At 40.3% G+C, this 15,783-nt stretch overlaps 1 protein-coding gene across 1 annotated transcript; it reads left to right on the top strand.

Moving 5' to 3' along the window:
- Nucleotides 1-2,384: 2,384 nt before the first annotated feature.
- On the top strand, nt 2,385-15,582 carry LOC139204938 (melanocortin receptor 5-like). Its single transcript, XM_070834971.1, has 5 exons — nt 2,385-2,662; nt 11,038-11,267; nt 11,767-11,873; nt 14,253-14,441; nt 15,012-15,582. Exons 2-5 carry the CDS (start codon nt 11,100-11,102, stop codon nt 15,580-15,582), a joined length of 1,035 nt encoding a protein of 344 aa, XP_070691072.1. The 5' UTR covers nt 2,385-2,662; nt 11,038-11,099.
- The last annotated feature ends 201 nt before the right edge of the window (nt 15,583-15,783 follow it).

Below are 15,783 nucleotides of genomic sequence, written 5' to 3'. Positions count from 1 at the left end.
ATGTCACTGAAGGGTTCTCATCTAAATCCTAAACCACGACCATGGACATTCACTATACAGCGGTCCGATTCAAGCCTTGATAATCTGCTGCTTGTAAATGCAAATGAATGAGAAAGGAGCATTTGTGTGCAGCAAAGGTTGCAGATCTGCCAACATTATTATGAGCGCAAATAGAAAGATATTTCAAAATTTAAACAATGTTTAATCAGTCAGCAGAACAGAATTTACTGTATGTGTCTCTATAGTCAATGGGAGGGAAGTAATTATGACGAAGTCAAAGCAGCACACATGTTTATTGTAATGATGAATGTCATCCTTTGTCATCTACATCATGCAAACCATTAGGACATTATTTTCTGAGAATCTTCTGTCACAGTGTGACATCTGTGCATCTTCAAGGGTTGTTTTTTTTTTTTGTGTGAATGTATATGAAGACAGAGCACATTTTCATCCCACTATAATGTTTGCACTGTGTCAATCAGGTCATGCCCCGAGGAAATGCAAACACAAACGCATGATATACTGAGCCTATGAAGGAACGCTGTGTTCTGGATAGATACAGTACAGACAGAACATTAAATAAAACACAAACGAGCAAAGAAAGCAGTATGCTGAGCCTATTACTGTAGCAGAAATGACTGTATGGAGAAGAACTGTAATTATGTAGACTTAATTAACATCATTGCCTCTTTGTGTTCATATTTTGAAGCCTCCTTTGCTGCATATGGGAGATAAAAAAATAAGCAGCCTGTTTGGCAGGTGTGGAGGGTATAAAAAGCCGAGCACAATCACATCAATTGCCTCCGAGACATTACTTCATGCTGCCAGTTTCTGGTCCTACTGACCTTATCTGCATACAACGATCTAGTGTATTAGTTTTGCAGTTGAATGCAGCTGTTGAAGCATGTTTACAGCTGGTTCCCATTGTTCTACCATCCAAAAAGTGTGCAGGTCTGGTATATTGTTGTGTTTAGAAAAGTACAGTACAGTTTTACCACCTTGGTAATAAATGAGAGCCAAGCACAGGCTCATCAGGCTTAGTGATAAACTTTTATACTTATTTCTTATGAGTAACCAAACTTTGTGATATCAACTTAGTGGAGAATAACTTTTATTGTTGTAGGTAGTTTGAGATCATCTTAGGTTTCATCTTATCTTCAAAATATGGTTATTCTTTTATGTGTCCACTCAAGAGTGCTCTATTGCAAACTATGATGCTGTAGGTACCCAAATGACCGACTTTGCATTTACACATTGTTCATTCTGACCTACTAATCAACGGCAATTTGTGGTGCAGAGTCCTGATTTTCACCTGAATCACTACACTGTGCACTCACACTGGGGGATTATGTCACCAGTTTGTGCATCCATCCTTCCATACATCCATCCTGCTCCTCCCTCATGGCCGCTCATGGCGCTGGACATTGGGTGAGAGGTGGGGTACATCCCGGACTGGTCTTCTGCCAATCACAGGGCTGACACTTAGAGACAGACAAATATTTACACTCACACTTAATTTAGAGTCACCAATTAACCGTAGATAGAAACTTAACCTGCATCTCTTTGCACTGCGGGAGGAAGCCAGGGTACCAGCAGAGAACCCACGCAAACACATGGAGAACATGTAAACTCCTCACAGAGAGGCTCAAGGTTCAAAAGCAAACTGCATTTGGCTGAACCTGGAACCTTCTTGCTGCTAACCACAGCGCCACCATCATGCTGCCCCCCACTAACTGCATTTACTGTAAATAGCTTATTGTATAAGTACAATTTAACTGTGGAAACACTGAATGTAAAACACAGTGATAATGCAGACACACATGTAATGAGACTCATATCTGAATGCTGCACGTTGTGCTATAATATGAATAAATATACAAACTATTTTTAGGGTTTTTTTGTTAAATATTTTTCCTCCTACTTGATTTAGTCTTTGATACCACTGACAGTGCAGAATAATTTAGCGGTTTATGATGTTGTCTGTCATGTAGTTGCACTGTTGGTGTATAACTGCAGGATATCAGCAGGGAGCTGTGTGTGTGTGTGTGTGTGTATGCATTAGAAATGACAGTAATCATAGCTAGTCCGCTACCACTTCAACAAATGTAGTAATTATATTGTGTTGTATGAATTGTTGAGTTTTGGAGTTTAACCCGACAAACTCACATGAAAAAAGTTCAAAATATCAAGTATCAAAATGCCTTTTTCTTCCTCCTGCTGCTGATTGCAGTTCTCACTTTACTGCAGGTTGGAGTTCTGCACCAAGTCCCACCTCAGAGCTAAATTCCTCTAAGATGGAGCTCCCCACAGACACAATCCTTTCAACATGGAGGAAGCTCTGTGCTTTTGGCTGCTGCTCTCTTCAACCCACTGTGAGGGAGATGGCTAGAAATTGCTGGCAGTAGCTGCACGTCGTGTCCATGCTGTCAGATCTGAAGAGGGAGTTCCTCTCCCTCCCTCTCTGCCTCCCTCTCTCTCTCTCTCTCTCTCTCTCTCCCCTTCTCTCTCTCTCTCTCGCGCGCTCTCTCCCTCGCTCTCTCTCTCAGCTCAGCATCTCCACTGTCACAATACGTAAATCCACTGGTCTGATGCTCCACGGAGGCACAGTCCAGTCCATCTGAGCCACTTGTGGAAAGGATTTGAGTCACAGCTCCCACGAGAGGTGAGTCATTCTTTATCTCCGTCTCCCCACTCATGATGGATTTTCACCACCACCTCAGAGGACATCTTTGCATTCTTACAGTCATTTTTTGTCAAAACTCTCACTTGTAGAGTACCGGCTGTTACATTGCTTCGACTTGAGGATCTCAGGTGAGTGTGATTTTATAGTGACATCATCATACCTGATTATTTTTGTCTTCTGAGACGTCATTATGATGGAAACTTCATGTCTGTGGTTCTTAGTACAGAGTTTGCAGTGATTTACAGGATTTTCAGGGTTTCACTGTGCTTTTTTGTGATATTTGAATTTTATTTTCTACTTTTTGTTGGGGACATCTGGTTAACAATGATAATCTGTCAAGATGAACTACCAATAACTTCATATAAACCAATAAATCGTATTGTATTTACATGCATTTTATTAAAAATCCCCAAGTCATCTGGTAGAGAAACTGAACCCTATGGTCATCCACCTGTATTTGATTGTCTCAAACATTGCATCATAACCAGTGCTGTTCAGGATAGTTCACATGAGGTATAAGACTGTGTCTTTAATGGACACAACGCAGTGCAGCATGTATATTGAAAATGAAAAACTGCCAGAAACTGTATCTCAGTTTCTCCCTCCGAGCAACTTTGCCAACAATGCAGTCCTGATGTCTGTTAGGACCACAGTAGTGGTATGGATCAATTCTATTTGCTGTGGCTATGAATTGCACGACTGATTTCACAGCACAGATAGAGCCTCCCTTTGAGCTCGGCTCCCTCTGCTACTTCCTATGGAAACACAAACATAGTCTCATGGCATCCTGCCAGATGTGCTTTTGCTTCAGCTGAAGTTACAGCAGCCCTTGATTAATAAAAAATAACACACCTCATCCACTGTAAGTCACTGTATATCAGCACAGAGCTGCCTATCAGCTGATGGCTGTGTCAGCGCACAGTGTCACACTGTTTGGCACAAAACGGCGCAAATGAGCGACACTTGGTGAAAGCTGCGAGACCACTGTTTCATTGGCATTAGGAGAGCTTAATAGATGCCCCCCCTCCTTTGTGCAGAAATTGCTCTGCTTGTTCAACCTAATTGTCACTGTGATAATTGTCTGAAGAAAATATAATTTTCTCACAAAGATTAAACACCACAGTTGCAAAGTAGCAGCTCGGTGCATCACTCAGTGTGAGACAAGGAGCCGCCTTTTTACCGACCGACCTGAATCTGGCTGCAGATAAACACATCTCCTGCTGGGGGAACAAAAGCTCGCCTCCATATACAGATTCTTTTTAGTTCTGTTCTTTGGTTTGCATAATGGTTCACGTGTTCTCCTTTGTTGCTTGCTTCTCTCATTGGCACTTTTTTTTAAAGGTTATGTAAATAATGCCTCAAAAGACTCTTGTAAAACAGCTGCATGACATAAAATGCATGTAGCACACAGGGAGGCGTGAGACAGGTTCTCGATGTGGGTCCCTAAACAGGGCTGGCTGATGTGATCACATACATTGTGAATCAATTCAGATTTGTCAACCATCAAAGATTTCTACGTGTTGTGTATACTGAAGTAACCCTCCCCTCAATATCTCTTCGGCCATTTTTAACCAGTAAAATAATGATTTGGAATTTTTACGTTATTTTTGCATCAGTGTGGTGAAGTAAAACAGACATTGCCTTGTGGTTTAACAAGTGGTTTTCAAAAAAATTACCTATATGATGATATATAAACCGTTGGATTTTGGCATTTCTATGCATAAAAAGCACTGCTATATTGTCGCTGTTGATATTCCATTCAAGTTGTTTCATTTTTGAAATTTGAATACAGCAGAATGTGATCTGAAACAGGAGCACACAGTGTATGAAGCTGATTTTGTTCCCTACATATATATATATATATAATCCCTCCATGTCTTTAAACATTACTGTATCCAGCAGCCTGTCTCAGTACATCAGTGCCCCACCCATGTGAAGAAAGAGTGAATGTAATTATGCTCATGCACATGTGTGCGTACGTGTATATGAACTATATTGATGAAATATAGAATATAAAAACATTTGTGTTTCAGGCATGTTTGCATGATTTTTTAAATCTGCTGTTGAGTATCCCAAGTAATTATCAAAGGTATAATGATTTTCTAGTGAAACACAGCCAACTATCTATTTCAATAATCCTCCAGGTGAATCTGTTGGTGGCAACCACCAACAGCTGCTTAGCACTAGACTGGCTGAGAGTACAAGCCAAGAAAGGTTTGATGATGGCTTGAATGGTGATGATGCTCTAATGTTTCAGAGACATCAGAGAGAGAAAGACAATGTTTGTTGTGTTATGTTTGTGATAGTGTAGCCATGGCAACCTCTGAAGAAGTGCCCATGACCGCTGTGTTTTTGCTGTCGTCCGTGTCGCTGTCGCCGGAGTCACCCACATCATGAGATCAGATGCAGAATGTGATTGTTGTGCCGAGTTAGTTGTGTCGGATCAGCCTCCGCTGGTGCCGTCCTCACAGAGCAGAGCGAGAGGAGGAGCAGCGGGAGCAGCTCTCTGCTGTACGGGAAGCTTTTAAATCCGCACAGACGAAAGGCATTCAGCATAACTGTCCTTTTCAGTTTGTTCATGTCAGAGAGCAGCAGCTCAGTGAATCAGAAATTAAGCAGGTTTATGCAGTAAAGATATTTATCACACAGCTTTGTTAAGAACTTCTGATTGGTCAATTAAGACGTCCTATGGTCTGTTATTTTTTCTGAATAATAGGCTGCTACTATGAATAACAGACCGTTGCTATGGGCACCACATCCAATCATACATAGATAGATAGATAGATAGATAGATAGATAGATAGATAGATAGATAGATAGATAGATAGATAGATAGATAGATAGATAGATAGATAGATAGATAGATAGATAGATAGATACATAGATAGATAGATAGATAGATAGATAGATAGATAGATAGATAGATAGATAGATAGATAGATAGATAGATAGATAGATAGCAGAAAGAATCTCCCAGTTTCACTTCACCATCCATGAAAATCTTATCCGAATTATTATGCTGAGTGGGCTAAACCTAGACTTTAGAGGTTATGCTGCTGTGGACGTAGCTCCAACCCTTGAAGCTAAGCAGCTGTTTTTTTTTTTGAAGAAGAAAATCAATAGAATAATTTGAAATCAATATTTGGGTGGAACATTATTGATTTCATTAGTAAGTAGCCATGAACAGTGAACCGTCATTATTGTAAAAAGAATCCCTGCTGGGTTAATGCAGGACCTGGAGGTGAATTACGACTGGCTCAATAAAGGTTCATCCTGAACATTTAAGGAGCTGCAGAACTGACTGAGTCAAAAATATAGCTTGATACATCAGCATATAACACTAGTAGTTAAATAGGGAACCTAAAATGGCTCCGTTTGCTCTTTTTGGCTGCACCTGTTGCAACAATTGCAGGTGTTTTTGGACCTCACTCTTACAAACAGTGTCCTCCGTTCATTATCTGTACTGGAGACAACAGCTTCTGCCCGCCATCTCTGACAGACCAAACACTCCTGGGTGATTGAGTCCACTTGTGACTCAACGCTCAGTTCTTAATACCAAAGAATGCTGCAAATGCAAGGTTTTTATCAGTGGGCCACACACTCAATCACTGTTGTGCTGAATCACTCAGTGTTACTGACTAATCCCTAAGATTTCAGTTAGACATTTTACTGTATTGTTTATACATTACCCAGGTTACCATATTAATGTATACTATTTAGCTGCTGCACTATTTTATGTCTCCATAAAATTATGTGATTTTTCCTTTGTTATAGATATTTTTAAGAGCACAGTTGGAGCCTAAGAATATCATTACCAACGACGAATTGTGCATATGACGAGAAAGAACTTAAACCTGAGAATAAATGAATGAATGTGTGAGTAGAGTAACATCAGACTTTGTTTCAGACATTTAGGAAAACTGGAAACGAGATGAGGAAAATGAGAATTTGTGCACTGGCGAAATAAGAAATATAAACGATATATAAAACAATAAAATCAAGAATGTTTTAATTTATTTTAGCAAATGATTAGTAGTTAAGGAAAAAAACAACTTTAACTTTAAGAACTGATTGAACTTTAAAGTGAAAGTGAATATATTTTTCTCATTATGTTATTTCTTATTGAATTTTGGGCCTATACGATATAACAATATTATGAGAAGGACTTAGGATATAGATAATCCTGAGACCTGCACATCCCTCTGATAACTGTGAGGTGATTTATTCATCGTGTTTCCTTGTGACATACACTGCAGGCTCACTGCAGGTTTGTTGTTTTGGTGTGGTCCATGTGATTGGATTTAATTACATTAGTTGCACTGTGCATAAATGATGTTGTCCTCAATGTGAATGAATAATGTAGAACACATTTAAAGGTACATAAACTTCTAAACTCTGTCATTTCCCACACGAACATTGAAATAACCTTCAAACCCTTAAATATGCTGAGAATTTTAACAGGATCTATTTGATTCTATTCATTTCCATCCACAATAATATGTGTTTATATAAGCTGTCACGCCCAACTTTTTCTTTGGACTCACATTTCAACAGGAACTAAAAAAAACCTGTCCACATTTTTCTTCAAGCAACACGATGTGCATCCACGGTGGGACTTTGAAGTCAGACGATGTCAGCTTCAAGATGTCTCTCTTGATGCTGTGATCAAGGCAGTGTGAGTCTTGGCTTCTGTTCTGTGATTGTGGCACAAGATCCCAGTCAATATTCGACCCCCTGAGACTGTCACAACAAAAGATGGAGGTGGCCTGAGGAAAACACAGACAGGGGGATAAAAAGGAAGAGACAGACAGGGAGCAAAGAGTCGGAGCTGCTGAATCCACAGGGAAGCTGTGATTATAGCAGAAGGTGTCTTAACATGAACACATAATCAGTCACCCTTTCACAAACATTACAGCTTGAATCACTGGACTTTGTGAATGAGGGGGCGACTTGTGCCAGAGTGTCGGCTGGTAAGGGGCGTAATTGTGCACTCACCCTGACGGAGAGCATAATTTGTACAGTACAGTGACTGACATCTTCACATCACTGCAGCAAAGCATCACGTGCTGCACGCGCCACCCGTCTATGAAATCACAAATTGAAACGGCAACACAAGTCAGATCAGCAGGAAACAGATATCTGCAGGCAAACACATCACAGCAGAGAGTACGGGTGCTGTCAGCCTGCACATAACTCAAATATTGAACGTTTTCACAATGTGTTTTTGTTTTAAACAGATGAAAGCTGTATTCTGTCAATAAGGAGTCACTCTAGGCTCCAGCTGCTGACTCCTGAGCTAACACAAAAATACCAGCCGAAAGTTCTTTGGGGTTTCTACTAAAACTGAGAGCTTCTTCTTGCAACATTAGAAACAAAGCAATCTGAAAATCTGACACTGGTTTGTCAGACACTTTCTTACAGAACCTTGATCTTGAAATTAATTGGTGTGGAAGACAGTTTTAGAATAAAAGAAACGTGTCAACAGCCTGCATGCTCCATTACATCAAAGTGAAATGTCATTGGAGGCGGTTCGTGGATTTACACTGACAAAAAAACACAGCAGTGCAGTTTAAGGAAAAAGTCACCACAGACAACCCCTCATCTAGCTTCTTTTAGGCTGCATCCCCTGCTGTTATTACTTGCAAGCACTGCTCCTACTTTATACATCTAAAGACAGCAAAGTGGGGCAGATTGTTCCTGGTCTGAAGACTTTTTTCCGTAATAAACCAGGCCACTATCTCTCCCCAGTGCTGTGAGCATCTTCAACATACAGTATATCCTTAAAAAAATTCAATAATGCTGCAGTTATTACGAGCTGATTTTTTTTTTCGTTGGAAAATAGGTGAAATAAGTAGTTAGTAAACAGTTTACTGAAACGTTCAGTGAAAACATTCAACATTCCCACAACAGGAAATGTGTAATCTGGGTGCCATTACTTGTAAATAATTTCTATTTTTGTCGTTTTAGTGGAGCTATGCCACTCTTCATTTATTCTCAGCAGTTGCAGAAATTGGGGCACATAAAACCTCTGTTGGGAAGCACTGCTGTAGGGTAAGATATCATAAGAAAAACCTGCTTCCCTGCTGTCTTATTGGAATTTCTTAATTAATTCATATAGATAATAAAACTACATCTAAGATCAGACTCATAATAAGAAAGAACTCAGATCAGGATCTAAAAAGAAATGATCAAGTGATTCATCTACTTCAGAGTCATGTGTTGTTAACACCAGTTTTTCTTTGTCAGTCAGAGAAAACAAAGGCTCTGGTGAAGGGGCCCTCTGCCTCCTTAGATCCCGGTACCCAGGGGCCCTCATGTACATTACAGCTCTTGTAGCTCAGGCCTGCTCTGTAATCCATTCATCTACAGTTTCACATCCAGCACTGCTAATGCGCCATGTCTGCTGCGCTGGGATTCATAGCTCTGTTTCAAGTTGACTAGTTGTCTTTGATGTGATGTTTTTAAAGGTTTGCAATCGTTAAAAAGAGGAATATTGATTAAGATCTTCCTTGTTTAATGAGTCCTGCTAGCTCTCGTGAACTCGTGTATATGTTATCAGTGAATATAGCTACTTGTAGCTTATGTATGAAGTACGATATCAAATACGGGGATATTTTCAGTCAGGTTAGATCAGTGGTTCAGTGGTGTGAAAATGAATTGCTGGCGACTCTATGAAACCTGCTCAAGGGCCCAGAGAGAGAGATGTTATGAACACTTTCTGTATATTTGGGAAGAATATCATATGATACTGATATTAATAGATAATAAACTGATGTGAGAAACAGGTCTCCCCATATAGAGTAAATAATTGAAATGTTTTTGGCCTCCAGCCACTGGGATTTGAATGAGTTTAAATGTTATGAAATTATAAACAGGTAAACGTATTTTTCCAGTATGAATTATACTTTTTAGTCAGAGTAATTGCCTCTCGCCTTTGAACAGCTTAAGATAACTGCTGTGTCAATTAGTGCTGGATTTTAATTCCACTATCATTCATATTTCCAGCAATTATTGTGTTCAAAGTGCAAGCATAAGAGCAGTAAAATATCTTAACTACTCAAACATAACTGGTGTGGCTTTTTCATTTAGCCCCGCAGCAGTGCTTAATTATGTTTTCCTGCTAAGCTCGTGGTGTCACTTTGTAATGGGATTTGGATAATGGCATTCTGCAGAAATAAGAGACAGCAGTCCAAACAGGACTTGTGGTGGGCATAATGGAGAAATAAGTTTATCACTTAACTCTGCATTAATGGTTTTGTTTTGTCATCAATGTGTTTGCTTCCCTTTCTATTTCAATCATGTGTCTAGTAGTTGTTTTCTTCATCAGCTTTTGGCAGCAGCACTCACACATATCATGTACCAGATGACTCAGGAAATTCACAACAGAGTAAACAGCTCTGTGGAAATGTATAAGTAACCCAAATAGTGTCATTTGACATCACCAGAGGGTCTGTTAATGAGGTCATGAGCTGAGTTGAGTTGCAGCCTGCAGGAAGAGTTAACGCTACGCTTTTAATGCCGTTTTCAACGCATCTCATCAGCTGAGGACAGAAGAGATGTTTGTGTGCTATTCACTTGAAACGGTGTCATGTTAGGACGAGGAGCATGTTCAGAACAAACTCCAGCGCCATTTTGTTTTGTCTGCTGAGACATTATTATGGGATACAATCTGAATGCCATCTTTTGGTCATTGTGACTGATTTTTTATGTAGCAGTATCTAATCTTAACAAAAAGAAACCTCATCTGACCTGATCTACCGTAACAGTCTGACACATCTTGGTTCACGGTTGATTTATTTGTCATTTTACAGCACAGGGTTGTGCAATGAATTGCTAGCTGTAGTCACACAAAAAAACTCTTATTCATGATGGAGTCAAAGCATCAGTTGAGGAGTTTTACAGCCTGAGGCTAGCTGTCTCTTGTGAGCATGACATTGGTAGTGGGTGGTTTTTGTTGTTGGACTGACGTGGGCAAGCTGTTTCCAGTCATTGTGCTAAGTTAAACTAACCAATTGCGGGTGGTAGCTTTATATTTAGCAAACAAACATGAGTCTGTCTACTCATCTAACTCCCAGGAGGAAAGCAAAACAGCACATTTCCAAATATATATATGTATATATAAGTGATGAAATAACACTATTAATCTGAAATGATGTTATGTCACAAAAGTAATGGCATTAAATATGTAATTCATCTGGTTCTTAGTGTGAATTAAGTTTGTGTTATGTTAGTCTATTCCCTGTATTGAAGTTCTTGGAAGCAGGTGTGGACAGAAAGCTGACGCCCCGGAGCAAAAACTCAAATTTCACACAATCAAAATAATGTCTTACTTCAACATCTGTTGTCTTTTGCAGCCTGCTTGAAAAATGGCATCCGCAATAGATCAGCAGTGATCTGGACCAGAGCCACAGCAGGGATGAATGCGTCTGATGAGTCCTCCTACCAGGAGGAGGTGATGCTGGGTAACTCCACCTGGGCTTACTCCTACTATCACCAAAACTACACCCTCTCCCCTCCGCTGCTGCCAGACAGGACAAGCACTTCCAAACCTGCGGCATGCGAGCAGGTCCACATCGCCGTAGAGGTGTGAACACTGTTGTTTTTATTTTTCAGCATGATATATAGGATGTATTTACATACACCAACCACATGCAGTTCTCTACAACACGTTGTTAAGATCGACTATCTCACCTCGACACCTGGATAATTTCACCTCACTGAGTAGCCTTTTGTTCGCTTGGATTTGTTAAAGCTGCATCTCAACATATTTGCAAATGAGGAAAACTTAAATACAGGTTTGAATGAATGAATAAATTAAAACTCTTCTATAACTTTTCTATTGTTACACTGATTCATTTTAATATTTAACACGATGAGGTAAAATGCTCCACTGTTTCATCTAAAAACAGCCTGAAAAAAATAGCAAAAGTTTGCATAGTTTCCTCTTTTCCATCGTGTTTATTATCACACATCACCCCTCTGATTTATTTAAGAGCCAAACATTACTCTGTTTTTGTCCACCCTATTCTACTCACCTTTATTGCTCCAGTCTTCTCTGTTACGCCGTATTCTTCTCTCCTCAGGTCTTTCTGATCCTGGGTATCATCTCCCTGCTGGAGAACATCCTGGTCATCACAGCCATAGTAAAGAACAAGAACCTCCACTCACCCATGTACTTCTTCGTCTGCAGGTGACTGGTTCAGCTGTTGAATACATAAGATGAGAAATAATGAAGTAATTAGCAGGCTGAATATGTCTAATAGAGTGATTTCACCAGGTGTTTACCAAGTAGTGGTTTAAGTATTTATCTTCTGTTTTGATGTTCTGTAAAACCTTCAGGGCTGGACTGAGGCCCGAGGGGGAGCGAGAGCTGTGAAGCCTCTATTTCTCTGACACTCTGCAAATTGTGTGTAATACTGTAAATTGATTAACCGCAAACTAATTAAGGATTATCTACTGTGTTCGAACAACCTGAAACTGACACCCAGTAAGATTAGGTAATAATGTAGGTGTGCCCTTTTGAGGTGCTTGTCGCTTCAATTTATATTTTTATGGTGGCTTTTTGAGGCTTCTGTGGAGCATTCAGTATTTACATACAAATCTGTACTTTATCACATCGAACCCAGGGCCAGTTGTCTGCTTTGGCTGGTCGGTAATCCAGTTTAAAAATCTACACTGTCCTCAGTTTAAAAGCTGATTGTTTGTGCAAGTTCATCTTCTTCCTCCATTTGTTTTACACTAGTACCGTTTCTAAAGGGATGCCAATGTTCGTACACTTTGGCACCATGAAATATGTCATGTACTTCATTGTTTGACAGATTCTCTCTTGTGCCACCAGCAGGTCAAACTTTAGTGGTGATGAAGGCTTTGTCTCTGTTCATTCCTTCCCACTACAGAAACATTGCAGAGTCTGTGCAAATCAGCCCTTGAAACTGGCACGAATCACGTATTAAAAGTGAATAAATAAATTGTCACGGTGAACCTGGAGTGATGAAGGAGTTCTTGACATTCTTTTGATCTTCTAATCTTTCATACCAGGCTCAAAGTGGTTACACAACTGTAACCAGTTGATGGAAACACACTTCCAACTCAGTTTCAAAACTAATTAATGTCAATAAGTCGTCACTTTAGTTGGATCTCAGCCTTACTACTTGAAAGTCTTAATCCTATCCCCTAAGACCACAGCAAAAGAGTCTCAGTGGACTCCAGCAGCGCGTTCAGACACAGAACAAAGATTCAGGTCAGTGCTTTAATGTGCTTTTGAATTATTTCTTTGAGGTGTCCTCTGTACAGAGTGCATCTGTACAGAGTGACAGAGAGACAGATAAGATTACTGTTGGATAAAAGAATTGCTGTCTTTTATTTGAAAATGCTTTTTATTTAATGGGAAATAGATAAATCTTCTTTGGCTTTGTTATCTTCAGACAGGCTTGTAGATAGGGCATCTTTAAATGGTCAGTCAGTATTTTGACTGAAATATTTTAACAACTGTTGGATGAATTTGAACTCCATTTTGTAGACGATGAACCCCAATGAGTTCAGTGATTCCTGACTCTTCCTCTAGCAGCACCATGAAATTTTTGTTTCACGGTGAAATATCTCAGCAAATATTGGACTGATTCCCACGAAATTTAGTACAGACACCATCATGTTCTCCAGAGGGTAAATCCTGATCGTTTTTTTTTCAGTTTTTCCAATACTTTGCTTTTAGTGCTGATTATCAAAAGTTAGCATGGTAACACAGGGTGGCATGGTGGTTCAGTCATCAGTACTGTTTCCTCACTGCAAGAGAGTTCAGGTTCCTTCCTGCCAGGCAGCCTGAAGCCTGAGCTACAGAGTTTACTCCTTTTTTTATGGCACGGAAGCAAATAACTAACTGTCAAACAACTTTATGCAAATTAGACAAAATCCGCTTGCTGGCTCTGGTGTGATTTTCCAAAAGAAAGTTATGGAGTGGTGCTTCAGGGAGTGTCCCTGCTGTGGATACATGGAGAAGATCATTATTGGAGTTTATGGATCCCTTTTGCCAAAATGCTGCTTGACACAAAATCATGGAAATGAATGTGCCAGATCACACAGTCGGGCTTGTCCTGCTCCAATGAGGGAGACATGAGAAAGGAAATGCTCTTGTGGTGGGTCTTCAGTGAAAGTCGAGATGCACAATGAATGGAGGGAGAGACAACATGCAAAACTAAGATTGTAAACAAAGAAAACATTCCCTGCTACACATCAACACATCACTGATGATGTTAGCATTTAGCGTCTCCAGCGTGGCTGTGGACTCTTAGTCCTGTTTTGTGTTTTTGTTGTAACCTTAAGTATTTCTGTCAAGGCTGCCAGTGTGTCGCCTGTGGATCATTTTGATAAAATATTGATCAAATAAACTATGCCTGGTTTATATGAATTTGATGTCACACTAATCATAATTGTCATCGATTGCATAACGAACCTTTAATCATGAAATTATGTTATTGTTCTCTTCCGCTGTGACATGAATGTATTGTGAAACATCTATTTGAACATCTATGCTTATGATCAAAGCTTAAACTCAGTTGTTTTGTTGTTGCAGTCTGGCAGTAGCCGACATGCTGGTGAGTGTATCCAACGCCTGGGAGACCATCATCATATACCTCCTCAACAACAGACAGCTGGTGGTGGAGGACCACTTCATCCGGCAGATGGACAACGTGTTTGACTCCATGATCTGCATCTCTGTCGTTGCGTCGATGTGTAGCCTGCTGGCCATCGCTGTCGACAGGTAATGATGGAGGGATACAAGCACTGTTTCCTCTGTAGAACATACATTTCAGTGCACGGATACACACTTGTATCGTTTGTTTTTATTTCTCCAGAATAAGCTCTTTTCAAGCCTTTATATGAAATCTACTTTTCAATTAAGTGCACTCTCACAAGAGTCTCACAACAATTACATTGTTCTCTTGTGTCCTGAAACAAGCCACAAGATAATTCCTTTAGTTCTGCCAACGAAAATGTTTCATAAAAGCAATGACTTAAGTAAGCTTATCTAACAACACCAGCATGTTTGTGCTCAGAATAACTACCCCCCCCAGTTTCCTAATAATGCGATAGAAAAGAACTCATCATAATGTCTTAAGTTGGTATTCTTACAATTAATTCCAGTGGATCAATATTGAAGCATAATCTTCTGTTATCAAAGCATCTTTTAGCGAGTGCACATCAGGTCAGCTAAACATGCACAAATGAAAAATATGTCTTTCTGTGTGTGTTTTAGGCAAACATTCAGTTCAAGTGTCAAATAAACGGTTATATAGGTTTAACTCCAGAAATCAACACATGTCATCTACAGGTACGTCACTATTTTCTATGCACTGAGGTACCACAACATCATGACAGTGAGAAGAGCGGGCTGCATCATTGGGGGAATCTGGACCTTCTGTACTGGCTGCGGGATCGTCTTCATCATCTACTCAGACACCACCCCCGTCATCATCTGCCTGGTCTCCATGTTCTTCGCCATGCTTCTCATCATGGCCTCCCTCTACAGCCACATGTTCATGCTGGCACGCTCGCACGTCAAGCGCATCGCCGCCCTGCCCGGCTACAACTCCATCCACCAGCGGGCCAGCATGAAGGGCGCCATCACGCTGACCATCCTGCTGGGGATCTTCATCGTCTGCTGGGCTCCCTTCTTCCTCCACCTGATCCTGATGATCTCCTGTCCGCGGAACCTCTACTGCGTGTGCTTCATGTCCCACTTCAACATGTACCTCATCCTCATCATGTGCAACTCTGTCATCGACCCGCTGATTTATGCCTTCAGGAGTCAGGAGATGAGGAAGACTTTTAAGGAGATCATCTGTTGTTACAGCCTGAGAAACGCCTGCACCAACATCTGTGCTCTGACGGGTAAGTACTGAGAGATAAGTACAGACCAATGATGGGATGGGTACGACGGACAGACTGGAAGAAACTGAATCTGGCATTGGACCATAACTATAAGAGATTCTATCAAAATAAACTGGTTGAGAACTGGTTTGTTGCACTTCTTGGACGGTACAAGCACATTTTTGTCCTCTGAACTGGAAAGATGAAACTCAACAGTATGTAGGAAAGTGAAA

The sequence above is a fragment of the Pempheris klunzingeri genome, chromosome 8 (assembly GCF_042242105.1).
Source record: "Pempheris klunzingeri isolate RE-2024b chromosome 8, fPemKlu1.hap1, whole genome shotgun sequence".
In the NCBI taxonomy this organism is placed as follows: Eukaryota; Metazoa; Chordata; class Actinopteri; order Acropomatiformes; family Pempheridae; genus Pempheris; species Pempheris klunzingeri.
Note: the sequence above shows the minus strand (reverse complement) of the source record. Positions and strands in the feature narration are given on the sequence as shown.

What these genes read in the sequence shown, in the direction of transcription:
- LOC139204938 (XM_070834971.1), top strand. Translation starts at nt 11,100, where the DNA reads ATGAATGCGTCTGATGAGTCCTCCTACCAGGAGGAGGTGATGCTGGGT. An exon ending in ATGTACTTCTTCGTCTGCAG is followed by an intron (nt 11,874 to 14,252) that starts GTGACTGGTTCA and finishes TTGTTGTTGCAG; the next exon opens with TCTGGCAGTAGCCGACATGC. An exon ending in CTGGCCATCGCTGTCGACAG is followed by an intron (nt 14,442 to 15,011) that starts GTAATGATGGAG and finishes TGTCATCTACAG; the next exon opens with GTACGTCACTATTTTCTATG.